Here is a 27,550-nt window from a genome sequence, read left to right on the forward strand (position 1 = left end):
TTAGGAGAACACTTTAGTCCTATGACCCAAAAGGCATGTTGTCGTTTTAAACGCAGAACTGCCATTTTTCATATAATAGTCTATTTTTCAACACCATATAGATAAAGTTATGACAAACTGCATCTTCCTTTCAACCATGTCTGCTTCAATATTTGAATGAAACATCCTATAATGAAAATAATATAATTTATAAAAAATATTGATCAACATCCAAAAAATCAACATCCAAAGAAACTAGACAAATCTAATTGATCAGCATCCAAATCTGAGTACACAAAATCAACATCCATAAATTTCATAGGAAGATTGATGAACATCCAAAACTGACTAGACAAAAATCAGCATCCGTGCACATGTTTTCCTACTGCATCATTTCAAAATTACCATGTAGACAAAAATAGCATCAGAGTTCTCAATCTTCCAACCACATAAATGTGCAAAATATACTGAAAAAACAATTATGGATCGAAATGCATAGCAAAAACTTCAACGGCTAGTTTCTTCCTCCAACTGTCAATCATAGTATCGGACATAAGTTTCACGTCTAATCCCGCCGATAAAAGCTCTATGAACTTGATAACGTACATCCCACAATCTCCCCTACGAATATATATTTGTCATAATAAATATATGCACTCTCAAAATAAGTGAAAATCTAAAAAATTTTAAAGATAGATTATTTACGCATTGTTTTGTTGTGGAACGTCTGTATGTCGACGCCATAGAAACTGCTTGTGTGGGTAGTTTTCCCCGAATAACAAACTTTCCTTCATCATTCTAGGAATCACCTTCACAATTGGATGAATGATTTTTTGCAATTTTCCAAAACGAGTCAAACTCTTCATGCTGTCATATACATATATAGTCCGTTCGGCAAAGTCCACTTTAAGTGCAATCCAGTGCTTCATTTCTACATTGCAGGGAATATACAACGATGTACAAGAATCCCATCGCTTGCTCCATTCTGGATTTTTACCATATATATATCTTGTCATATTTTTCATCCATTTAAAGTCTTCTACTGGATTTTTTTCTTTCTTATGCAGCTCAAAAATCTTCAAATCTCTTGGTGCACATGTTAGTAAAAGCACAATCCAAAATTGCACAATCTTGTGGGAACACAGTAGGATATGTATGTATTCGTGCCCTCATCAACAACAACGCTATGTCAATGTGCTGTAGATGTATAAAGCCGTTTAAGAATGAAATGAAGTATGAGAAAAATATCGAATGCTAAAGTACTTGCATCACTATCGAGCCATCCAAATTGCTTCTGAATTTCAAGAAAGAAACTTTTTGGCTTCGTGAACATCATCATGTCCACATGTTCACTGCATAAAGAAAATAACATAAGAACAGAAATTACAACTTCACAAAAATAATTAATGTAAGAATAGTTACCTGTCAGGTGCATTAACCAACCAATTCTGTAAGTCATCTGCCTTAGCCAGATCTAGCTCTCGAAATGGGTCAAATGCATTTACATTGCGAAGATTCCTCCTCTTCTCTGGATTTGTGAACGGAGATTCAAGAACAAGTGACCTTTTCTTAATTCTCATCCCGCGCCCAATCTGACTAGACTTATCAGACTCATCTTCCACCACTATAGGGATGGACTCCATTACATCACCATATGCTATAGAATCCATCAGTACACAGGTATCTCTCTCTTCCACACGAGTTTCATCATCATTCGGCAAATCTGTTGCTTGCCTTTGCTCATTTTCCACTTCAATGGGATTTGGACAGTTATTCATATCATCTGCTTGTTTTTGTTCATTGCCATATGCGGGCAACGTTGCTTCTTTTACAATAACTGGTTCATTCGCCAACACATAATCTTCCACTTCTCTCTCCTCATTGTCATCTTGGTTCTCATCATTTTGAACTTCTACATGTACAAGTGGATCCTCATTTACATCACATGCTTCTCCAGTATTCATAAATCCACTACGAAGAGGAGAGTGATATGTGTAAGGTGTTGTCGACGGGTTAGAATTCTTCATCCACTCCATAACAGATGATATCTTCTCATCAATTTGTCTACAAAAGGATGTAACACAATCAAACCTTTGGTCTATGTAAGATTGCATCTCATCTATCCGCCCTTCATTTTTCCTCTCTAAAATCTCTACCATCTGTAGTAATTGCATTCTCAATTCCTGAGCGAACTCATCTCTAGATGGATACAGAGATGGATATGATGTAGATGGTCCCGGATGAAAAGTATGAGCATCTGTAGACGTAGGTGGCCTATGAAAAGAAGATGGATCCTGAGGAGATGTAGAGGCATTAGGAGAGTGGCAAGTTTGCTGAGGAAGATCAACACGAATGGACGAATCTGCTATATTCTCCTTATCCACAAAGATATCAACTGTCGGATCCTCTACTTCATCCTCAAATCGATGAATCTCTGTCCAATATGCTTTGGAAGCCTCTCTAGACATAGGCTTCAGTGTGCAATGAACAACAATCTATATGAAAAATGAGAGGCGCACTTAGTTGTTATAAAGTACACTACATATTTTGATGTACATTTAAAATTTACTTACATTTGGTTCGTCCATACTTGCACCAATATCCTTGTAGTTAGGCATTTCAGAAGAATTCCATTGACATATTCTGGGGAGGTCAGCCTCCTGTAGATTCTCACCATATCTCCGTCTAATAGATGGTATGGCTTCATAGGCCCAAATCTGTATAAGATGCAAAATATTACAATCTAAGCAAAATGAATAATAAATTATAATTTTAAAAACATTACCTGCAAGGCGAGTGGAAATCCATAAATTGAATATGGATATTTCTCATTATTTATCAAGTATGACTTCACCAACGATTTCCAGTCTCTCGTAAATACATCAATTGTGCGGGCAAACGCCTTTCTCCCCCAAGGATAACTATTAAAAGTATCTAGGTCATCAACTATTGACAAGTGTTCTACATTTATGTATGTGTAGCTTTCTTTGGGCAATAGTACCGTTTCCAAAATATATACAAGTCCAATCTTGTACTTGTCTTCCATACGCACTTTGCGACTTTCAATAGCTTCCTTCAAATTGTGCACCGTTATGCCTTTCTTACACTTTTTAAAGTGTTTCTTCACCAATCTATCATTAGTCACAATATGGGGCTCCAACGAAGACTCCTCACTAGCTCTCAACCCCGTTATCAATGAGAAGTCGTATAATGAAAATCATGTTGGCTTACCTCCAATTGAAAACCAGATCTCATTTTGTTTTTTGGTTACAATCATTCTCAATACAAGTTGGTGGATTAGCTGTGCTGAAAAAGGTATGCGCTTCATTCGATATAGTTGTCCAAAACAAGATTCCATCAGTATTTCTTGATGAACATCATCTAACATTTCCCGAACATAGTCAAGTTTTTGAAGGAAAGACTTCTGCGAAGGCCTGCCTTTAATTCTATGTTCAGTGGGAATCACATAATCAAATGAGCATTCCATTTCTGTAATGAAAAACATAAAATAATCATGCTAAGTTATTAGAATTACATAAACGGCAGGGTGACATTTCCAAAAAAAAATAAAACAATCTAATTACTGCAGGTTTGAAAACAATCTGTCAGTATTTGAACAATAGTTATTATATACAAATTTAAAAAAAAAACAAACAAAAAAAAGGAAGAGGAGGAAGAAGAAAAAGGGGGCATTACAATTCATCATATTCTTTCAATTTTTTTTTATCGTATCCTTCATATTTTCAAGCAATACTCAATTACGAGGTTCAACTGAGCTTGATTTAAATAAGATCAATCCAGTGCATTTAGATTATAGTCTTAACCTAACAAATATACTATAATTTTTCATCAATTCAAGTATGAATTTTATACTAATCATAGATCTTGGAATTTCGCCTTTCTCCACCTACCAACCCCCATTTTATATATAAAAAATAGGCAAATAAAACAATAATGGAACCGGCCATTTGATCAACTTGTGGAAGCATTGCGATTTAGATGCCAAAATATTCTCTGATCACTTTTAGATTAACTTTAACATATTCTAAGAGAATAGAGAAACGTAGATATCAGACTCATCCACGTGCTTACCACAAATCCCGCCGTATTAGTATTATATTAGCAACTTGATTATCACATTAATATCTGTGCGAACAGTAAATTAACTTTGGAACTATGAATCATAAGATGAAATGTGACGCCAGACACCACCACGCGCCCGTATAGTACTGTAATGGCAAGTTGATTATAAAATTATTCTACAAAATAATACCTAACATTGATCGAGTGGATTGGTAAATTAACTTAGGAACTATGAACAATAAGCAAGAAAACTGTCGTTCGACATCAACATCTTTTTAAATGTCAGTATAATGGGATAATGTTCATTTCTAGAGCTAATCCTGATCTCCTACCAACAGTTGATTTTTTCTTTGACTACAATGTTGATTGTTAGAATATCATTATTTGTATTCAGTTGGTTCAGACTCAAACAAGAATATGGCTTGGAGAAGTTCTTAATACAAGATTGGATGACGATTTGCATATTTCCGATTTGCTTCAAGATGGGGAGCTATTGTGTGTTCTTGACTTTTATTAACTATTTTCATTTGTCAACAATCTAATTACTGCAAGTTTTTCCCTTTTTTCTGAGTATAAATTAATGTTTAATTTATCAGTTTCCATACAAAAATGAAAGGAAAAACTCATTTCAATGAAGAACGTGCTTTACTTCCCCAGAAATTTAATCACTTGGTCTGGGAAACAGCTTGCTAGTATTTATTGGTGGTGCACATGTTTGTGGGTTCCATTATAGTTCTCCAGTCTCTTTTCAAGAATGAGATGCCAATATCAGGAAAATGTTCTCGTGCCATAATGAAAGTATTGGCTCCCGAGATTTTTACTATTTTGAATACAAACAAAAATCTTCATAGCTTTTTTCTTGTTGAACAGGTAGAGAAATTTTGAAGAAACAAGAACACACAACATTTAATTATCCATCAGTATGTCATAAATATTCTTGAAGTGGATAATATTAACATCACAAGAAAATCCAAATACAAGGGATGTATGAGTGATGATAATGCTTTATGTTGTAATTTCAACTAATTATTGTAAATTGGGGAAGCTTGGATATTTAGGGGTGTGGGAATTCTTTTCCTTCAGAATGGCATTGTGAACAGTATGAAGACGGTTGCATCTGTAAGTAAATTACAGGAGAGGAAGATGAGCTTGCATATTGTTGGTATTGAAACCTATACTTGAGGTCATTCCCAATGACAGAAGAATTGACGGATGATCTAAAGCCAAAGTTATCTTCATATTTGGTCTGCTCCATTTTAGAACTAAATCTAAGAGTAAATTAATCGGAGAAACGAGAAACAATTGTGCAGAAGAACATCTGCTTAGATACCAGTATTAAGGTAGAGATAATAAAAGAAAGTCAATATGCTAAAATCATATTGATGATTGAAGGATATCCAATGAATTGGAAGGTATACTAGGTCTTGTATTTCTACACACAAATGTGGGTGGCTAATTAACTAGAATAACTACCATCCAGATATTAACTAACAAATTATTTTGCTTAGACCTCGCATGGCGTCGACATTATGATATAACTCATGAAATTGCTCTTCCAGAGAATGTGGGGAGCTAGAAAAGTACATACTAATTATGCAGAAATGTGTAAAAATGCATCATATAGTAAAAGAAACTTGCTATATTTTAGAGGGATATTGGAGAATGGAAGACAAGGTGTCACGTGATAGAAGGGCTTTACACAAGGGACCACAGCCACTTTTATTAAAGGACCACACTATATTGTTAACAGCAAGATTTTGACAAAGTGAAAAAGTTAAAGAACAAATCAAAAAGTTGGTAGGTTAAATCATTTTTATTTACAGTTTTTGATTTTCTATGTTGGTATTACGTCTCATTTTACTTTGCTTGTTGATGAGGGAATGAATCAAAACTAAAAGGTCAATAGGATGACTATACATGTTTCAACTCAAAACATATAATTTGCTTATAAACGAGCGATGGTAAAACTTTCATTTAAGATTTTTATTATTACATTTCATTTGAACAAATGTTTAAGATGTTATCACGTAACTATAAAGTAAATTAGTGGCGTGATATATCAGACGTCCACATTTTCGTATAGACAAATTGGGTCATCATCAAGAAAATGTCTATTAGATTCGAGGTGAATAAGGTTATAAAAACGAGTAGAATTGATTATTAAAGAAGAAAAAAAATAAATAAAGAACACATTGTAACATAAACTAATTAAGTACCAACAATTGCGCAGACATTGAGAATATGGTAGAGACAAGAATGCGCCTATAGCGAGAAGATGAGGTCAAGCTCACGAGTACAAGACAAAAACCATGCTCATAGAGGATTGGCTTATACTTGGCAAACGAGGTTGAATCACAAAAAATATAATTTGTATTAGATAATTATATGGATGTGGAGATAAATCTCGACTATATTATGAAGTTAAGTTGACACGCTATGACTAGCACTTCCGTGACAAGCTTGACTTGGTTAATATTGTATAAAGACCATTGGAGTAATCGATGTCATGCATGACAAAATTTAACAATTCATTTTTATCATGAAAAATAACACTTTCATTTTTTTGTTTATACATCACAATCTACTAATTTTCAAAATTGTGAATTTGTACTCAGTTGGGTTTCATACAATTTAATTGTTTACCTACATTATTTTATATTTATTTCTTATCACCGATTGTCACAAATAAAATAACCAGCATTAATAAAGAGTGGTGTGATAGTAAATTCTATTGAGTAATAATCATGAGAGTCTTGTTCATGCATTGAAGAAATTTATTGGTTTTATCGATGCCTAGAAGTAATGGACCCGGTTGGTCCCATCGGGTGGCTCCAACTTGCCAAAACATTTATTGTGAACCGTTAGATTTTGTAATATCAATATATGTACAAGGTATAAACTAAAAACTATTCATTGGTTGACCAAAACCTAATATAAAAATTTCAAAATACTACCAATTGAAAAATATTTTTATCGAGAGCATCTCCAACATAAGATGTTATCAATTTTAAAGGGTTAATCTTTAAAATTCTGCTCCAATAAACTCGTTAATTAACGCTAGAGAGTGACTTTAATATTCTCTATAATAAAATGCATTTAAAGCATTTCAATTTTCAATGAAAAAATAATATAATAATTTGAAAGAAAATTAGTAAAAATAAATATTTTTTGAGAGTAGTAAAATATTTTTTTCTAAATTTATAAATGCCCTCTAGATTATAAAACATGTTCTTTAAAAATAAAGAGATACTCTAAGAGAGTTAATTCAAGTAGCAAAGGTTAAAATATTATTTTGCAAGATAAAAATTGACTGATGAGAGTTTAATTCTTATTATTTCTTAATATAATCTGGTAAGGGTTAATTTGCTTTTTTACTAAATGAACGAAAAAGGGTTAAAGTTCTAGTTATATTCTCGCGCGTTCTTCAATTGTGATTTTTCAGTTATTTGTTTAACTTGTTATGAATTTTTATTTAGGGCCAACTTCTATTTTTTTATTGTTAAGCAAACTTAAAAAATTAATGATTTTATTAAAAAATAAAAATAACTTGTCTTTTTATAAGTCTTGTGTTAACCCTCTCTAGAAAGCGATGCATTCCTACTGCTTTAAAAAGTAGAAATCAGATGAAAATCATTGTTAGTATATAAATTTTAAATTGAGAAAATCCATATTGTATAATCAAAGTGATTTTTTTTTTCTCAGAATGATGAATTTACCCATGTAGAAATGACTATACTAGCTAGAATGTTGGTTTCCATATGAAAATCTTCGTAAATCACTTGAGGGTCTATTTGACTTAGTCGAGGGAGAATTTTCATCGAAGAAGTCAAATAGTTCCCACAAAAAGATCGATCCAAGACCCATCAATATAGATTGGCCCATGAAAAACTGTCATCTTAAAACACCATCACAAGTTATAACATGACTGAGAATGTATTCCCTTATATGACAGTATTGTCCCTAACAACCAATCAAAGAAAAATCTTGATGCTTTAAGGTGAAAGTTTTATCTAGATATCATGATAAATTCGTCACAATCGAACTATCTAGCCAATCGAATCCCTTTCAAGATGGACGATGGCACACATATTTGGATTGAACGCTGTAATTTAACAAACCAAAACAATGAGGTCGTGTATAGAGGGGAGGAGTGAGTGAAATAGGGTCGAGCTGTAAAATTTCTTTTTTTCTAAACCACTAAAATTGTATACAAATGTTGCATGGTGCATATGAAGGCATATTTTCCATTTGCTAAACGATAATTATACAAATTAAGATAGATAATAGACTTGCATGACAAAGAAACAAATAAAACACAATCAATCCAAATAATCTGTCCAATTATTATGAAATACCTCGGAAAAAGTTCGTGCAATGACTCAAGAGTAGTTTGAGCCATGAAAAACAAGATCATGAAGATGACTTATAGTATTGTAATATTAGGCAAAGTAGCAAACTACCATTCGATATTGTTAGAATCCTTGTTCAAAACTCATAAATCTTTCAAATCTCTAAGATTGTATTATTATCAAAACTTAATCAGAGTTATAAAAAATGAAATTGATATAATATTTTCGTTATTCTTTCAATAATTAAATCATATCATGTATCATAATTCGAATAAGCAATCTCTCTTCGTTTCCATCTAAATAACTGGATATAAAATATTGTAAGAATTGTGTTTAGCTCTTTATATTCAAGTAAACGATCATACATATGAAAATATAATGCCAAAAAAATATCAAATTATATTTTAGAGAATATATAAATTTGTTATAAGAGCCAAGGAAAGATAAAGGTAAAAATTCACAATCACCAGATAGTGAGCAATAAGGAGAGATTAATTACTATTAAAAGGCCAAATTATTTTCTTAAATGAAATTAACTTCGAGTAATAAAAGATATATATCCCAAATAAAACTGAAAAAAGTCAAAGAAAACCCCCGGAAAATATATAACCGAAATTTAAAATGCAAAACTGTGTATAGATATTCTTGGAACCGAAATGACTTTTGTTGACAAAGTCAATTAGCGTTTGCCAGTAATTAAAAGCCCATAAACATGATTAAGTAGAATCAATGGAGGATTAAAGATAATTCTTCCAAAGTAATTCTTACATTTATGTTTATTTTCCCTCTCGTTTGTGATTTGTATTATAATTTTCACTGTTTCGAACGGCTGTGTGTGTTTTGGTGACTGGTGGGGTCTGATATATTTCCTTTTCTCAGGACGGGAAGACGACTCTGTGTCTTTCTCTCACTATACTCTCTCACTGTACTGACTTTGTTTCCCGCTTATTCTTAAATTTCATTTGCATCTTTCTCGACCCCATGTCTTGTTTTTTCCGCAGTTGAGAGAGGGAAAATAAAGTTTGTGTCTTTCTGTGCTTGTGCCAGATTATCCAGATAACATGTCCATGGGCTAGTGACAAAAGGACACATACATATACAGAAACAAAAGAGAAATGAAGGTGGGAGGAGACAGTTCCGTGAAGGAAAATAAAGAGAGTTGTGTTGAGAGTGCAAAGGGGAAAGCAGTAGTCGTGATGGACACTCCAGAGAGGAGCAAGAATAGCCAAATCACAACCTCTGTCAACACATTCGAGGTACAATTTGGTTCCTCAAACCCATCTTTATCTTCTTCATTTTCCTTTTCGTGTTATGGGTTTTTTGTGGATTGACTTTTTTTTTTTTTTTTTGTCAATTGACCTTAAATTTGTTGTTGCTTGGATTTTAGAGGTGGGTTTTGAGAAATTTTAGCAAAAAAAATGTCTTTTGAACACATTCTCACTTGATCTTGGATTTTTTGGGTTTGAGCTTCTTGAAATTGATTTAACAAGTAGGGTGGTTTGGAGTGATTTTATTACAGATGTCTTTTTTGGGGTAATTTGATCTAAAATGGTGGTGCTTGGTCACTGGGGTAAAAAAATTGAGAAGTGGGTTCTCAGAATTTCTACCAAAAGCTTCCACTTTTTTTTTGGATTTTTTGGATTTGATTTTTAGTTCATTGTTCTTTATGGTTGCTGGAACAGATTTGGAATATGGGATTTGGTTAATTGTTGTTTAATAGCTCATTTTGGTTGCTGGAACAGATTTGGAATATGGGATTTGATGATGTTTCTTCCTTTAAGACTTTTCAATTGCTATGCGTTGCTACTGATAGAATTGCAGATTTTGCTCCTTCGACTGGTCTTCGAATTGTGGGTTTGTCAGCTGATCTTTGACTTTGTTTTTGGATTTGTTGGGGACTCTTTGCTTCCCAGAAATCTTTTTGAGGGAAATGGATTCTGTATTTCTAAAAGTTGTTATAATTAGAAATTCTTGATTAATCTTAATTTTTGGGTTTTCTTGGCACTTGTTAAGTTTCTTTAGACAAGTTATGATTAATTCATTGAATTTGTTCTTCTTCTTACTTTCTTGTAATGCGCCAATTTCCCACCAATTATGCCAAATTTGCTTCTTGTTTGAGATTTTTGCTTCCCTGAAGGAATTGAGGAACTTGTTCTCCATAAATTGCTTAACGATTGGGGTTTGTAGTTTGTATGCTTTTATAGGCTTGTTCACACGCTGGTATTCGGGTAAAAAGTTCTGATTAATGGTTTTTCACAAAATTAGAACTTGTAGTTTAATGGCATTGTTTGGCTTTTTACGCAAGTGATTCATAATAGGTCCCCTTTTTTATTTTATTTTATTTTATGTATCTGGACTCTATAATAGTTTAGTAGGATTGATTTCTGTATCTGATTTCAGAGTTTTTTTCGAGACAAAATGCTTTTCAGATGATATTAGAAGTAGAACTAGACTGTTTCTCACTTGGGCACCAGTTGAGCGTGTGTGAAGAAATGGAACACATTAATCAGTATCTTTTAATTTCTTTAAACCTTTTAAATTCACAATGCACGTGTTCGAATTACTGGTTTATTGCACCATATTCACTCTTTATCTTGTGAAAGTGCTCATCAATGTGAAATTATGAGTGTAGAACCTACCTGTATGGAAATTGTAGCTGCTGTGTTTATGTTAACTCATCATTTTTCCGCTTTTAGGTGAATCCTATTTGTATGGTTTTCTCTTCATTAATGAGATGGGTTTTACAGATTCATCCACTCCAGAATTCCTCTTTTGGTGTTTAAGTTGTTGGCTTTCCTGGTAAATTCATTTTTCTGGCTTTTCGCTCTCAATTAATGACGGGTTTTCCCCTTCCATGCAGGACTCCCCTGTCTTTAATTTTCTCAACAATCTTTCCCCCATCAAGCCAGTTAAGTCCATACACATCAGTCAGACGATCAATCCTCTTAGTTTTGCATCGCTTCCATCTGTTTTCACTTCCCCCCACCTTAATTCATTGAAGGAATCGAGATTTCTGAGGAGGTGATGTAACTATTTATTGATGAGCCCCATAAATATAATTCACGTCAGCTTGGTCTGCGTTAAGTATAAGCGTACATTATTTTTGTCTCTTTTCAGGCATCAGCTCCCGGATCCATCAAAACCTGAATTTGCTTCTGATGATGCTCATACAGTTGACACAAGAAAGGATATTATTCATGCCAATAATGAATCAGATGAACATCAGGCAAATTTTGATCAACCGAGTTCTGTTGGTCAAGTAGTTGGTGAGGCATATTTTGAATGTTCGGAGCTTGTAGCTGAGTTCGAACAGAGCTTCAAGTATGACTGCAGTAGTCCTGGCTCCAGTTTAACACCTAGCTGTGCCCTTAAAACCAAACACATCGCTGAATATGCTCGCACATCATCAGCACTTATTCCTTTTGTAGAAGAGGCCTCCCTAAGGGGGTTATTTGGAAGTGAAGTGGATCTTGATGGGGTAAGCCAAATTGATCAAAATAAAGAAGCCACAAGATGTGAGTGGGAGAATTTGATTTCTGATGCTCCGGATCAATTAATTTTTGAATCACCAAATGACGCTGAGTCTTACAAAAATTCGAGTATTAGCAATGACATGCAGCATACATACTCTTTCTGTGAAGCAGATTCTAGTGAAAAAGCTGAAGAGGAAAACGAAACAGAGAATCAATGTACTCAACCTGGAGAAGGAAGTGAATTGAAGGAAATATCTGAAACCCATGACATAATTTCTGGTTCTTCTATGACCATTCCCATTGAGGAAGTGGATAATGAGGTTAGAATTGCATTTTATATCAGCATTTATTTGCTGCAAGATAGAGACTACACTGCCACATTTTTATAAAGACATGTAACTTTTGAAGAGTTTTGCATGTGTATATACGTGAGATTTCTATGTGGTTATGAGATGATTTACTATATTCTCTTTTACAAAGTAATTTTCATTCTGTCTTTGTAGCCTGTTTCTGGTTTGTACCGTGGTATGAGAAGACGTTGTCTGGTTTTTGAGATGGTGGGATCCCGCAGGAAGCGTTTTGATGAGAATTCAGTTTCTGATTCTTCTGCATTTCTGCAATCTGATGTCAATACTTCCACCAGCAATGAGAAAATACTCCCTACAAAGGCTGGAAATGATTCTTCACAACGCAGTTTACCAGGCATTGGTTTGCATTTAAATGCTCTAACAACAACTCCAAAGGACTACAAATTTCTCAAGCATGAAGCGTTAGGTTCTGGAAGACTATTGATTGGACCAAGCCCAAATGCCAATTTTCAACCTCCAACATCTGGTCAAGAATTGTTAAACAATTCTTTAGCTGTTAACTCAGAAAGAGAAATCAGTGTTGTCGAAAATGGTATTCTTGCGGAAGATGCTTGCCAGGCATCTGGATATATGATCAATGAAGAGTTCAATCAGAGTAGTCCAAAGAAGAAGAGGCATGTCTTCTTTACTGTAAATATAGCTTTCCTTTGCATTTAGCCTTTTCCAGATGTATAACATGTATTAAATTCTCAGACGTAGGTTGGATCAAGCAGGAGATGGTGAAGCCTGTAAGCGATGTAACTGCAAGAAATCAAAATGCTTGAAACTGTAAGTCCTTGTATTCTGTCTTGCCATGGCACAAGTATACACTCTATGGGCCCTATTCAATTAGCGATCTCTCTTTTTTATTATTTGGTGTTATATTCATGTTTGGGGAATTGAAAAGGCTATATATCAAATTTTGGCTTGCCTACTGTGTTTAGTTCTGCTTGTTAAACTGTTAAAGTAATAACTTAAATGTAAAGTTCTTGAGATGTTTATACATAGACGATTTGATCTTCCACCCTCTCTCTCTCCCTATTTTTCCCAATTATCCAAGAGCTTTTTTTGGCTGTCATCAACTTTGGTTAACTGCCTTGCCTGGATATTTAATAAATATACAACAAATCCCTAACCATTTTTCATTGTTCATGAATACTGAGCATCAGTGCAGGGTTCGCTGCATTTTGCAGATGGAAGCTCATTTATATCTTCTGACAATGCTTTTAATCTATTAAACTTCTTAATGCAGTTACTGTGAATGCTTTGCTGCTGGTGTTTACTGTGTGGAACCATGTGCATGTATAGATTGCTTCAACACACCTGTCCATGAGGACACTGTCCTTGCAACTCGTAAACAGATTGAATCCAGAAATCCTCTTGCTTTTGCTCCCAAAGTGATTAGGAGCTCGGATTATCTATCTGAAACCAGGGTTAGTCGATGAATTCTGGATTTATGTTCTGCTCACTTTGTGCTTAAATGTATTTGAGCTTCTGTTTAATTATTTATAGCAGGATGAGTCCAGCAAAACTCCTGCTTCAGCTAGACATAAGAGAGGATGCAACTGCAAAAAATCGGGTTGCCTAAAGAAATATTGTGAATGCTATCAGGTTTGTTTTCATCTTTCCAGTTTTTGCAGGCTTTTCTTTAGTCCTTCAGCTGACATAAAATCCTTCTATTGAAGGGTGGTGTTGGATGCTCCGTTAACTGCAGATGTGAAGGGTGTAAGAATGCATTTGGCCGAAAGGATGGTTAGTATCGTCTTAAGGTTTACTACAACTTGAGTCTCAGCTGGTATTATTGTTTGAAATTTTATTTGCCTTTTTGAGTTGGGCTCTTGTTTAACAGGCACAGAAGCTGAATTTGACGAAGATGAAACAGACACAGCCGAGAAGGGTTTGCAGAAACTCGCAATCCAGAATGATCTGGAGCAGAATCCTGATTCTGTCCTTCCTGCAACACCTTTAAAACAAGGAAGGTAATATAGAAACGAACATATTTGTTTCCCAAATTGCTAAAGTTGTTGATCTATGTTGTTGGTCAATGAATGTTTTATTTTCTTTTTTTGTTAAGACAAACTATCCAGCATCTATTCTCCTCAAAGAACAAACTGCCTCGACCTTCTTTTCCTTCTATTGGCTCCTCTTCTGGTTCGTATGCCAGCCATGGATTCAGGAAACCGAGTTTTTTCCAACCTCCAGCAAGGTTCGATAAGCATCTTGAAACTGTTCTTGAAGACGAAATGCCCGATTTTCTCCAAGCTCAATCTCCTATCAGTTGCATCAAGACATCGTCTCCCAACAGTAAGAGGGTCTCTCCTCCTCACCGCATAGGGACATCTCCCAGCATGAGAAGCAGCCGTAAGTTGATACTTCAATCTATTCCGGCTTTTCCTTCTCTTACTCCCAACAATTGACAGTCTTTTTGCTGGTGAATCTTGAAGGAAGTTCTTTCAATGTTTACAGTAGTTATATCAGTTATGTTCCTTTATCTGTATGTTGGTCGAGCTTACTCTTCGACCTTGTATCATCCATGTTTCTATAATAAACAACTATGTTTATTAGCTGTCAAAAGAACCATGTTTCATAAAGCCAATATATGATTCACTACATACAATGTCCAAAGTTTTCTACATAATATATAGAGTTATAAATTGATATTATCTGAGTAATGAAGGGAATTTACACGTTCCACAGTTGCAAATTCTACTGTGGCTAAATTTACATGGAGGTAAAAATAAAGTAGCAGCTATTCTGTCACCCTATGTCATATATATTCATTTATTTCCATTACATAATTCTCTGGAAGTGAAATTAATAATAAAGAGTGGGCCATTCCTTAGATTAAGAATTTTGTTGCTTGGGAATTTAATGATCAACAGTGAAGCTGCCTGTCAGTTTATGAGGCTGCCTTTTGTTACGATAATTCCACATCCATTAGATGTGGCGAGTTGGGGCCCATGATATTTGACTAAGCAATCGGCATTCCTTTTGGAGGTCTCGAACCGACCCCAAGGCTTTATGCTTCATAGCCAGAGTATGGACCACTAGATGGTTATAATAAGTAACAAGACTTGACAGTTGCCCCCTCTGTCGGGGCACTGATCAAGTTTCGTTTATCTTGTATTGATCAAAAGATCTTACAAGATTTTAAGGTCCACTTCTTCATAGGTGGCTGATTCTCTCCAAAAAGCATAAGGTGCTACAATTGACTAGACATTTATAGGTAAAACACTGTTTTTATGGGTTGCGAGAAAGATGCATTGAGAGACCATTTTTTTATTAAGAGACTGTGTCCATGTTTCTCAATAGAAGATGGAAAATATGCTATTCTTTGATAAAATCATATGACGCAATACAGAAGAGAAGAAGATTTGAGGGCAAAAGAAAATATCAATTTATTCATATAATTAGGGCCCCTTCTCAGATTGGAGTTGAAATGTTTTCTAACTTTAGATGGATACGATTGCTTTCCAAGAGCTCCATCCCTTGGTCTACAAATGCCTCTCGCGGAATGGCTATTGATTGCAAAATTTGATAGAATTCCATGTAGAGGTTTGAATATTAAAATGAATAAGCCCTCTTATTTATAGCGCATAAGATCAAACTAACTTGTACTAAACTAGACATTATCGAAATACTTGAACTAATCTACTCAAGTTCAAATAGATATATTTTATATCAAACTCGTAAAATTTTATTCTATTTGTACCTCTAGCCCTATCTTTATCATTATCTCCATCTCTATCACCCTCTACTTCTATTTACAGAAAGCAGACATGAGATTAAAACTAGTTTCTTTTTCGTAAGTAATGTTTTTCCTTGGCTCATGGGTTTATTAGTTCTTTAGCGAAAATTCAATGGATTGCACCGAAATTCTTCGTGATGGTTACAACTTCAATTTGTCCTAATTTAATTATCCAGCTTACTTTTTGTTAGTTTGACCATTCCGTTAGTAGTTCACAGAGAAGCGAAAACGCATAAATTCCCATTGCAACTAATCATAACTCCAGAAAATGTGACAATAACTCCACTATCACTATCAATGAGGCCCAGAACGATGCTAATCCCCATGCATAGCATTATTCATTTGTATAAGTACTCGCTAGACTCTTCCTGTGGCAAACGACAACCTTGTCTTGACATATTGTGGATTCATCTCAGCAAACTGTCCCTGACGCCCAAAAACTATCAAAATTTGGAATTGAAAATGAACAAAAATGGGCCATGGCTAAAGATATTGATGTCAATGTTGGAATTTTGCATCGAAAATTGGTCGTGACCAATTTTAAATAATTATTTACGTGGAATTATTTATTTGGTGAATGAGAAATTAAGCCAAAAATAAACCGCATAAATACTTGAAATTATTAAAAAATCGTCTAGAATATTATGGAATAATCTAGAAATATATGGATGAAAAGATGTGTCTTTTCCTATGAATGATCATGAATACAGGTACGATTAATTTTCAATAATTATGTCTCTTAATGAGATGCGTCTCTTGGTATGGTTGTGCCTTTTGACATACATTTCCAACTACTATATATTGACCCCATATGTTTGGATTTAATCATTCAAGAAATTCAAGAAAGTCAATAGATAGTTTTATATCATTCAATTCCATGCTTATACTTTAGTTTGCATAAAACACTTGCATCAAAGTCATGATTATGGTAGAGAGGGAACTCCGTCCGAGTTTGGTTCTAAGCCATTTGGAGTTTCCTATGACTAAACGTGGTCGTTGTATCTTGGGAGATGATTGCTGGAAAATAGTTAGCACCGATGCGGGGCAAATTCATCTTAAGGATAAAATGCTCAACACTTGCCTCGCCAAAAATCCATCACTTGCATTCTCTTATTTCATTTTCTGATTTCTTTTATTATATTTTGATTTCAGAAACTAATTAACATTATTTACATGTTTATGTTGCAAGATTCGATCCAAAGAATGATTTGCTTTTGTTCAAGAATCAAAAGGGATGAATCCATATTGATACATTCAGATTCGATGAATTATTGTTTTGCTTCTCAAAAATTCATTTCGATAAGTCGAAATTACGTTTCGATTTCACGCAAATAAACGACATCATTTTTGTGAATATAATATGTACAATTATTGGTGTAATTTCTCCAACAATCTTAATATGAATTTTGATGCTTGTTGTGCATTTTATATTCTATCAGAATCTGAAATGTATTTTCATTTCCAGCATGTTGAATAATATTTTGAATAATTGAAAATTTTAATATAGAAACTGTCTGCAATTAATTCCATTATAATTGCACATGATAAGTAAAATAAATTCCCGTCTATTTTCTAAAAAGGTGTGAACCTTTTGGACTTACGTTTTATGGCTTGCAGTTATGTTTATCTGGTATAATTCAATAGTTGGCTGCTGTAGTTGAATAAACTTTAAAAAATTGGTTTAAATTTTGAAAAAGTGCATGGGGTTCAGTTTATTAAAATGGTGACCTGTCAACTCTAATTATAATTTGAATTAGTCGGTGGCTAATTGATGAAAGAATATATAAGTGCCTATTCAAATTATGCTTTGAAGACAACTAGTTGGTGACGACTGGAATGAATTTGATACCTTGTCTTGATGACTTTCAATTGCTGAATACGAATCTCTTTCACCTGGTACCGAAGCGGTGCAATTACATTGTATCTATCTATTTGATAATAAAATATAAAAACATGGTTACGAGGCCATATGGTGATAAAAGGCAGCCAATAGTGATGACTGTATTTTAAATGACAATTTTTCATATTGTATGCAATTGTCTTTCTATTAGAAAATGAATGTGTTTCTGGTTCATAAAAAAATTTTACTGGATGGTTATGTGTATATTGAAGAGAGATATTGACATTGTGTTTGGCACGTTAGAAAGATGGAAAAGGCCAAAAATCATTGCTTCGTCTCATATGACTGCCATGGAATTATACACGAATTGAAATGAAAAATTGATTTGAAAGTGGTAGGGACTCCAAATTATTGCATGTGGAATTAAAATTCATTAAATACATGTTCAATGCAATTCATAATTTTGATTTCCTCTCTATTGAAATTATGGAATATGTTTTGATGTCCCATTGTATATTTTGTAACTTCCATGGAAGGAAAAGTTTGGAATAATGTGACTTTTCATTTTAAATGCAATGAAAACTAGTTTTGCCCGGTGACTGTTATGTGTATGTCCACATTTCATTTTTTGTAAAAATGTTGCAAGACATATGGTCATGATATAGTGATAGATTTCTATGAAAGAAATTCAAACGGGCTTAACATTTGTTTATGTACAAGTCACGACTGGATATACCAACCATTTTATAAATCCAGTATATGTATATACGGTAAGCGACATATACAGTAAGCTGCATATACAGAATGCAATAATACAGTAAACTGTATATACAGTAAGTTGCATATAAGTTGAATATATGGTATGCTAGTGCAAATACAGTATTCTGATGGATATGCGGTATGCTGTTGCATATATGAGAAATTACAAATACGGTATGCATAAATCTAATATCTAAATTTCATATACGGTATATGTTTATCCGGTACTTATAGTAAACTTGATTTATGATGATAGCCTCAATTAATTCTACGAAATTAAATGAGATGACTTATGCAAAATTATAGTTACATAAGAGTATGACAAAATGTGATTTTGTCCTAATTATTTAAAGTGGAAATTGCTTGCCCAATTATTGAGATGTGAAAATATTTTATAGAGCACAAATGATGTCTGTAGTTGGCAATGTGCCGGATATCTTTGAAAATAATGATTGTAAAATGACATTCATTTGTAAAGGATAAAAATCATATTATGAAAATTGTAAATAATATTATGAAATATTCTAGAGGTATGTCTTTTTGTAAAGTTGTGACTTTGAGAACACAATTTGTCAATCTATGGCTGGTTAATTCATTCAAATGTGAATATAGAGAATAAGGAGAAGTTACTTGGTCTTTTTCATTGTTGAATTTGACTTCAATTTGGAACCAATTAAGCTGGTATATGCTTTGAAAGCATTGTTTGTCTATGTGATGACCTTGATTTAATTTGGATAATCAAATTAATATGATTGATTAAAGTATAATTTCAAATGGAAAATGATTTTCATATGTGTGAATTGACGACCACTATTTTAAAAGTATTTAGACTTTCACGAAGCACTTGATATGGATATTGTCTAAGTGATAAATGGATTGAACTATGAAAGAGTTGATGAACTCTAAGTTCAAGAATAACCTAAAAATGTGGGGGTTAATATTAATATTTGAGAACTTATATGAAATGTTCAAATCGTGTGGGTTCAATGCTACTACTTGGATATATGTCCTTAATTTAGGAATTGTGGGGGTAACTTAGTCTCAAGTTACACTTTCCGGTACCTCTCAAGAAAATGGAAGAGATTTTATATGAGTTATGGAAAAGTCATCCTCCTTCTTACCAACACTTAAAAGTGTGAGGTGTTTGGAAAAGGTTGAGGTTCCTAAGTCTAAACAAATAAAGATTAGTCCCAAAACGACTGATTGCATATGCCAATAATAGTAGTGCATATCGTTTCCTTATACACAAATCGGATGTACACGAGGGTACCATAATTGAGTTAAGAAATGCGATATTCTTTGAGAATGTGGAAAATGTAAGTTTGAATAAAAGAACATGAAACTACAAATGAGTCTTCAAATAAGAAAGAACCAATGTGTAGTAAGAGGGCTAGAATGTACACTTCATTTGGTTCGAATTTTCTAGTATATGGTAGAAAATGATCCAAAGACTTCTGAAGAAGCAATGTCTATTTCGAAAGCACCGCATTGGAAGGAAGCTATCAATAGTGAGATAGATTTCATAATGCAAATTCATACATGGAAATTGATAGATATACCTCCCGAAAATAAGCTTTTAGGATGTAAATGGATTAAAACCGGATGGATTCATTGACAAATATAAGGTTAGATTGGTTGCCAAAGGATATAGACAAGAAGAAGGATTTGACTTCTTTACCTACTCAATCATGACTAGAATAACTTCGATAAGGTTACTAATTGCAATTGCGACAATACATGACCTTGAGATTCACCAAATGGATGTGAAAACAAGATTCCTAAATGGTGAGTTAGAAGAAGAGATATACCTGGAGCAACCGGAAGGTGTCTCCAAGTGAAAGCCATAAAGTTTCTAAACTTTTTGAGTCCTTATATGGATTGAAACAATCTCCTAAGCAATGCACCAAAAGTTTGATAGAATGATGTTGTCAAACGAGTTCAAAATAAATGAATGTGATAAGTGTGTATACGTGGAAAATAAACCAAATGCTTACTTGATTGTGTATCTATATGTAGACAATATGTTGATGGTGGGAGTCATGAAGTGGTATCAAACGCTAAGAAAATGCTTACAAAGCATTACAACATAAAAGACAAGGGTATGGCAGATGTAATACTAGAGATAAAAATCTCTAGAACAATAGAAGGAAATGTACTTTCCCAATATTATTATGTTGAGAAAATATTTAAAAAGTTTGAAGTATTAGAAGAAAGTTTGACAAAAATCCTATTGACACAAGTCTACACTCGGTCAAAATAAGGGTGAAAGCATGTCATAACTGAGATATTCACGAGTAATTGGCATTCTAATATATATTACGAACTACACTCGACTAGATAATGTTTTTGCTGTGAATAAATTTAGCATATTCACGAGTAATCCAGGCTATGATTATTGGGTGGCATTGACAGGGGTCTTTAGGTATTTGAAATATATCATGACCTATGGATTACATTTCACAAGATATCTTGTGGTATTAGAAGGATATTGTGATGCAATGATATACACCAAGTCTAAAGTGGATGAAAGCCGATCATGATGGTTGTTTAGAAAGTTTGACTGCATTACAATATTCATAAAGTTTGACTGCATTACAATGCTTTAATGATGATATTGAATACCCATGTATGAACTCTACTAGTAAATATGATAGACTAGTGTAATGGTTTGATAGAAATCTTCCAATTATGTTTGGAAATTGATAAAGTTTTAGATAAAGCTAATGAGAAGCATGTAGCTTCATGAGAGGATTTCTTGGTGGTGACAATGTGTATCTATCAAATGAATCGATCGTTGGCTAGCAAAATTTGATAAGATACTAAGTCACATATAATGGTAAGTCGTAGACATAATACCACAAGCAGTTTATCTCATTTGTATTCAAAATTTGAATTCTCTAAACACTTATAGAACCAAGATGGGTTCTGGGCCAACATGAACCAAGTCATGAGAACCATGAACGATTTATGGGAGACATTGTGTGAGTGCTGTTGTCCTAATTTACACCAACGGCTGACAGTTCAAGACATCACAATCACGATTAGCCAAGTAAATTCAATAATATTTCACTAAGAAAGGTTCAAAGCAGAAGCTATCTTACTTGATGCAGTATTTTTTCGCTCTCTCTACTAGTGTTTGCATAGATATTTGCATTAATTTTCATTCATGCGGGGGACTGTTGGAATTTTGTATCGACAATTGATTGTGACCAATTTTAAATGATTATTTAAGTGAATTTCTTATTTGGTGAATGAGAAATTAAGCCAAAAGTAAACTGCTTAAATACTTGAAATTATTAGAAAATCGTATAGAATATTGTGGAATATTCTAGAAATATATGAATGAAAAAATGTGTTTTTTTCTATAAAGGATCATGAATATGGGTATGATTAATTTCCAATAATTATGTCTCTTAATGAGATGCATATCTTGGTATGATTGTGTCTTTTGATATTCATTTCTAACCGCTATATATTAACCCCACATGTTTGGATTTAATCATTCAAGAAATTCAAGAAAGTCAATAGATAGTTCCATATCATTCCATTCCATACTTACACTTTAATTTGCATAAAACACTTGCATCAAAGTTATGGTTATGGTAGAGAGGGAACTCCGTTCGAGTTCATTGTTCTAAGCCATTTGGAGTGTTTCTATGGTTATGTGGTCGTTGTATCTTGGGATATGATTGCTGAAAAATTGTTAGCACCTATGTGAGGCAAATTCATCTTAAGGACAAAGTGTCCAACGCTTGCCTCGGCCAAAAATCCATCACTTGCATTCTCTTGTTTCATTTTCTGATTTCTTTTATTATACTTTGATTTCAGAAATTGATTAACATTGTTTACATGTTTATGTTGCAAGGTCGATCCAAAGAATGATTTGCTTTCATTCAAAGAATCGAAAGGGATGAATCCATATTGATACGTTCATATTTGGTAAATTATTGTATTACTTCTCAAATTCATTTCGATAAGTCGAAATTATGTTTCGATTTCACGTAAATAAACGACATAATTTTTGTTAATATAATATGCACAATTATTGGTGTAATTTCTCCAATAGTCAAAACTCCCTTGCAACAGTTATTAGAAGCTGAGCAATCTAATGAATGTGAATAAACAAGATAAACTGTTGAAACATATTGAAAGAGGATGCCCAATGGATGGCAGGTCATCATTAGAGTCGAAGTAGGCCACAAGCATAGGTATGACAAACTTGTCGAACTACATGAATCAAACTTGTCGAACTCATCAAACCAAATTCAAATAAGCTACTTTTATTACTTTTGAGATGAATGTTTATGACACTGAGAAGGCAAAAGGTAGCTTGCTTGATGCTTCCAAGCTGACCCGGCCAATTTGCACCATAGAACGTCAAATAGGTGCATCCAAAAATGGGGATGAGCTGAAAGTACCCACAATGCTCTTCCCATTCACTGAATAGGTAAAGAACCCAACCAGGAAAATTTCAAGTTGTTCAGGTTTTCGATCAGTTCCCATTTACCTTGGCTGTCAGACACGACGCTTTTGACTTGTTTCCTTGACGAGTCAATTACACATTGAAGTCACATTGTGCCATAAAAATTGTGATGTCCAAGTGCTCATATATGTCATTGGAAAATCTTGCATCCTGTATAGACATAAAAAACCATAAAATGTGTTACGGTCTAAGTGACAATCATTCATGACTTACGACTAGGGATGGATAGAACTCCTGAACTGAACCGGACTCAAAACGAATTGAACCAAACCAAGCGATTCTCCTTAAGTTAAATACCCGAATGGGTATGTAAATTGAGAACCGACGAGTTTGATTCGATTCTCAATTCTAGATCAAGAATCGAATAATAATCAAATCTCTCTAATTTTTTAAATTTATTTATTTTAAATAAATCAAATTATTTTATTTTTTTCTAAATAAATTTGTTAACTAGCTAATTTAGCTCAAATCCTAAAATATGATTTCCTTATTTCTAATTTCATTCACAAACTTAATCAAATTGGCATAAATTTTACCCAAATTTATTATTTTACCATAGTATCATTTCTATTGTTATGAAGAAATCAAATTGAAGTTCAATAATGCCTTTCTTAATTATTGTAAGAGTTAAAATTGAACGTGTCATTAATTAAATTAATGAAACTTTATAAATATTAAAAATATTAATTATAGCACAGAGCATAGGAAGCTAATAAAACCAAACATTTCCACTTACTAAATACCAGAAAATTTCGATTTGGTTCAGTTCTCGTTAAAACCAAACGAACCATGCCCATGACCGTGATCAGCAAGGCAAATCTAGAGTAATGCCATTCAAAATGAGAATTATCAATAATCGTTCTACGTGACATACATGTAACAACTTATTATTTGATAAATGAGACAATAAAAAACTACAATACATCAAATAATAAACCACCGCATTTATGGCACATAGGGCGACTATTGATAATTCTAAATTTGAATAACATTATTCTTACAGAAAAATCTAAAGTTTGAAGATTTCAGAAGTGCCACTACACGTGGCAAGGCATTCAAGAAAAAACATTGGCGAGAACCAATAGAAAATAACCCCAATGGATAATATTCAAGTATATCAAGAAGGAACTGAAAAACATAAGAATTACGCAAACAAGAATCAACATGAAACTCAAAAATGCCTCTGGCTTTATGGTTTATAACAGCTGAGGAACACTGTTCTACTCTCTTCAGAGTAAAAATCCTTCCTAATTTACTCCAAAACAATATGAAGTGCTTTCATATTCTTGTTTCAAGCAAAACCTTCTGACTGAAGACATAACATTACCAAACTTAGGACTCATCCTTTCATTTCAGGCACCAACCACTTCAGTTGCCTCGGCCATTGGCTCCTCAGCAGGCCTGTCCAACTTCACACCAACGTCTTCACTGTAATCACCATGAACCTACACAACAATGCAAATAGTGAGTTAAAAAAAAGTTGACATTACATCTCATGATAGTGAACATGGGTGAATCGAGTTATCCAAACTGAGCCACACCCAGAAATGGGAGGAAACCAACTAAGTACGTATCTGCTAAAGCACAAGCCAGCGATGAGAACCAAAGACTAAAGTAGAAACTTGCCTCCATCAACTTGCCAAGGTCAAATTTGGGAGCTTTCAATATCTTAACCTTCCGGATATACACATTCTGCAGCGGATAAATGCTTGAGGTTGCCTTCTCAATCTCTTTCCCAATTGATTCAGGAATAAACTTCTGAACCAAATCCTTGAGATCACAGGATTGTGCCTGGTTGATCATGATTTCACACATCTTACGGCGTATCTAACAAAAAAAGAAAACAGAAATTAGAAACAGATACAAAAATATTGTAAAGCATACCCTTAATTATGTTATATACGAGTGGAATAAAATATTAACATAAACATTGAAGGTTGCAGAATATTTCATTACCTGGCGAATCTGGCTTGATTGTGCATAACATGTCCTCTTTTGCTGGTTAGCACGCTTTTTAGTGAAACCAATGCAGAACATCCTCAAAGTATAGTTGTCTGTAGTCTTGACATCAACATGTGCCTCAATCAGGGACTGCCATTTCCTAACAAGTGACCTCAATTTATCTGTAGTGAAGTTCATGCCCTGCAATTCCAGAAGAAAACAGGTGGGGGTTAGAAACATGCATATGTGACATAACACAAAGTGGGAACAAACAAATGCTTCCACTATTATCATACCCAGAAGTTGGTGAGAACATTCTTTCCCTGAACATCCTCAGCTCTCAATCTGATCTTCCTGAAAGAATGGTCCTCATCACCTTGAAGGTCAGCCAAAGACACTTCAAACACACGATGCTTAAGTCCCTCTGAAGCAATCTGATAGATGAAAGAGTGTTGGCTATCAACTTTAAGTGCATATGAGTAGTAGAGTACTTGCACCAAAGATAGTTTCCAAAACAAAGATGTTAAAACAATTTCATTGCAAAAAATGAGGTTCAATAGCATCAGATTTCAAATATTTATCTTAGTAGTTTAGATGGTTAGGAACTTCTGATAAATTTGTAGAAACGACTGTATAAGAAAAATTGGTCAGAAGCAAAAAAGAGATGCTGCAAGTCATTTCCTTAATTTTTTTTTTCATATTAGTTGTTTCATCATGATCTTCATTTGTTCAGGTTTCGAAAAATCTCAAGTTCTTTAAGCAAAACCTGATGATGCCTGGAATTGCAATCCAGGCACAAATGTATCTCAGAAGCATTGACCAACTCCTTTTGAGCAAGGAACTCAAAATTCAATTACTCGAAACTAGAAGAATCTTAGCTAAGCAATAAAGCTAACATCTCGATGCCAAATCCACAGTTTCAGGATCCTCAATTATTCAAAAGGAACAAAAAAAAAAAGGAGTGGGGACAATACAGTGTCCCAGTGTCTATTAAAAGAAGATACAACAGATGAAACCCAAAATTAAAAAACTCACTACACCTTTTTCAGGATAGCAGACTAATAGATCTCTTGTTGAGGGTAAAAATTACAACTTTCCAGGTGTAATACGACAGATTACAGAATTCGTACGTCCGTTTCAATGGCTGAACCAATTCGTCAATCATTTTTAACAGCACATTAAGAAGAGTCAAATATCATTTCTCCAGCAAAACGAATGTAATTTAGAGAGAAAAATTACCTTAGTACCCTGAGTACGAGTAACAAGGGTTTTGCCAATGTTTCTAGTATTGAAAACTGACGGCGCTTTGATATCATACCAATCCTTCTTTGCAAACGGATCAACTCTATACATATACAGCACATAAATATAATCACAAAAATATCTGGAAAAACAAAAATCTCAAGAAAAAAACCTGTATGAATGAAAATGTAACTCATAATATTAAAAATAAATAAATAATAAAAAAAAATTGCTCACGCTTTCTTCTTCCCTCCCTTCTTTCCCTTTGAGATCCTCTTGTTCTTCCTGCGTCACGATAGAATATAAGCAACCACGTTAACGTGGAAAATCGGAAACAAATATTGCATAATCGAAAACGTAGTAATTCATTAAGGAATCCGTATGTGTGGACTTGGAGAGGGACAATACCCGACGGCCATGGTTGAGTTGGTGGTACTGTAGTGGAGCTGCTGTAAATCGGCGCGTCGGTCAGACTAAAATGTGCTCAACAAAACCCTAGCGTGGAAAGTGGAAACTTTATTCCAAGTCGTGTATCATACGACATCGTTTTATCGATGGGCCTGCTGGTTTCAGCAAGAAGCATAATTGTTTGTTAATTAGTTGGGCTGAACCATTGTGCAGGGAAAATATCATAAGTAACATAGAATTGATTATGAAGTGAGTTGTAGTATTTTGTTGCTTAAAAAGGTTGAGGCTCAAAGCGTCAAAAGAACATATATTGAGGACTGAAAGTGAAATTTATATATGAGTTACTAGTGATGGCACCGGGCGCCTTAGATGGGATGGGGCGGGGCGAGGCGAGGCAAGGTGGGGCGGGCCGAGGCGGGAGTTTGCCTCGTTTATTTTTTTTATTATTGTTATTTTTATTTTTTCTCTTCACGGGGCTGGTTTGGGGAGACCCGTCCCACCTCGCCAACCCGTCGGGGCGGGGAATGTCAAGGATATTTCATATTTGCCATCCTTATGAGTTACATGTATGAAGCAAAATCTCATAAATATTGCCAAAGAGATCAAATCATCATGGGAAATGCTAAACGAATAGGGGCTTGATAGGCTCAGACGCCCTATCACAGGGGCCCATCAAGATGACGGACCCCTATCACAGTAGCATTTCCCAATCATCATATGAACTAAGCATTCAGAGTAAAAAGTGAAAATTAATGGCAGGATCGCACGATAAAGCAGTAGAAATATCGCTGAAAGATAAAGCAGTGAATTCAAATCTGGTAATTATCTGAAAGCTGCAGATCTTTATACTCAGGCCATGAAACAAGACCCTTCCAATCCCACTTTACAGGTTTAATTA

At 34.1% G+C, this 27,550-nt stretch overlaps 4 protein-coding genes across 7 annotated transcripts; 1 reads left to right on the forward strand and 3 right to left on the reverse strand.

The window, feature by feature from the left end:
- Positions 1–398: 398 nt before the first annotated feature.
- LOC111397650 (sentrin-specific protease 1-like) lies at positions 399–1,044 on the reverse strand. The gene is made up of 2 exons (XM_023024654.1): positions 685–1,044; positions 399–600 (listed from the first exon to the last, which is right to left on the reverse strand). The coding sequence occupies exons 1-2, from the start codon at positions 1,002–1,004 to the stop codon at positions 459–461; spliced, it is 462 nt and encodes a 153-aa protein (XP_022880422.1). The 5' UTR covers positions 1,005–1,044; the 3' UTR covers positions 399–458.
- Positions 1,045–1,071: 27 nt separating this feature from the next.
- LOC111397651 lies at positions 1,072–1,979 on the reverse strand. The gene is made up of 2 exons (XM_023024655.1): positions 1,402–1,979; positions 1,072–1,331 (listed from the first exon to the last, which is right to left on the reverse strand). The coding sequence occupies exons 1-2, from the start codon at positions 1,941–1,943 to the stop codon at positions 1,169–1,171; spliced, it is 705 nt and encodes a 234-aa protein (XP_022880423.1). The 5' UTR covers positions 1,944–1,979; the 3' UTR covers positions 1,072–1,168.
- A 7,254-nt stretch (positions 1,980–9,233) lies between these two features.
- On the forward strand, positions 9,234–14,848 carry LOC111396632 (protein tesmin/TSO1-like CXC 2). 4 transcript variants are annotated; one of them, XM_023023057.1, is made up of 11 exons: positions 9,234–9,336; positions 9,459–9,667; positions 11,272–11,432; positions 11,529–12,204; positions 12,388–12,866; positions 12,946–13,020; positions 13,484–13,664; positions 13,744–13,842; positions 13,917–13,983; positions 14,081–14,210; positions 14,306–14,848. In XM_023023057.1, exons 2-11 carry the CDS (start codon positions 9,527–9,529, stop codon positions 14,646–14,648), a joined length of 2,352 nt encoding a protein of 783 aa, XP_022878825.1. In that variant the 5' UTR covers positions 9,234–9,336; positions 9,459–9,526; the 3' UTR covers positions 14,649–14,848. The 4 variants fall into 4 exon arrangements, with proteins under 4 accessions (XP_022878825.1, XP_022878824.1, XP_022878826.1 ...); XM_023023059.1 differs by lacking the exon at positions 9,234–9,336 and adding an exon at positions 10,154–10,265 and having other exon boundaries at positions 9,591–9,667; XM_023023056.1 differs by lacking the exon at positions 9,234–9,336 and having other exon boundaries at positions 9,345–9,667.
- A 9,271-nt stretch (positions 14,849–24,119) lies between these two features.
- Positions 24,120–26,800, reverse strand: LOC111396633 (40S ribosomal protein S3a-like). Its single transcript, XM_023023060.1, has 7 exons — positions 26,653–26,800; positions 26,482–26,529; positions 26,242–26,347; positions 25,299–25,436; positions 25,018–25,203; positions 24,688–24,888; positions 24,120–24,506 (listed from the first exon to the last, which is right to left on the reverse strand). Exons 1-7 carry the CDS (start codon positions 26,661–26,663, stop codon positions 24,414–24,416), a joined length of 783 nt encoding a protein of 260 aa, XP_022878828.1. The 5' UTR covers positions 26,664–26,800; the 3' UTR covers positions 24,120–24,413.
- Between the last annotated feature and the right edge of the window lie 750 nt (positions 26,801–27,550).

This window comes from Olea europaea, chromosome 7 (assembly GCF_002742605.1).
Source record: "Olea europaea var. sylvestris chromosome 7, O_europaea_v1, whole genome shotgun sequence".
Lineage (NCBI taxonomy): Eukaryota > Viridiplantae > Streptophyta > Magnoliopsida > Lamiales > Oleaceae > Olea > Olea europaea.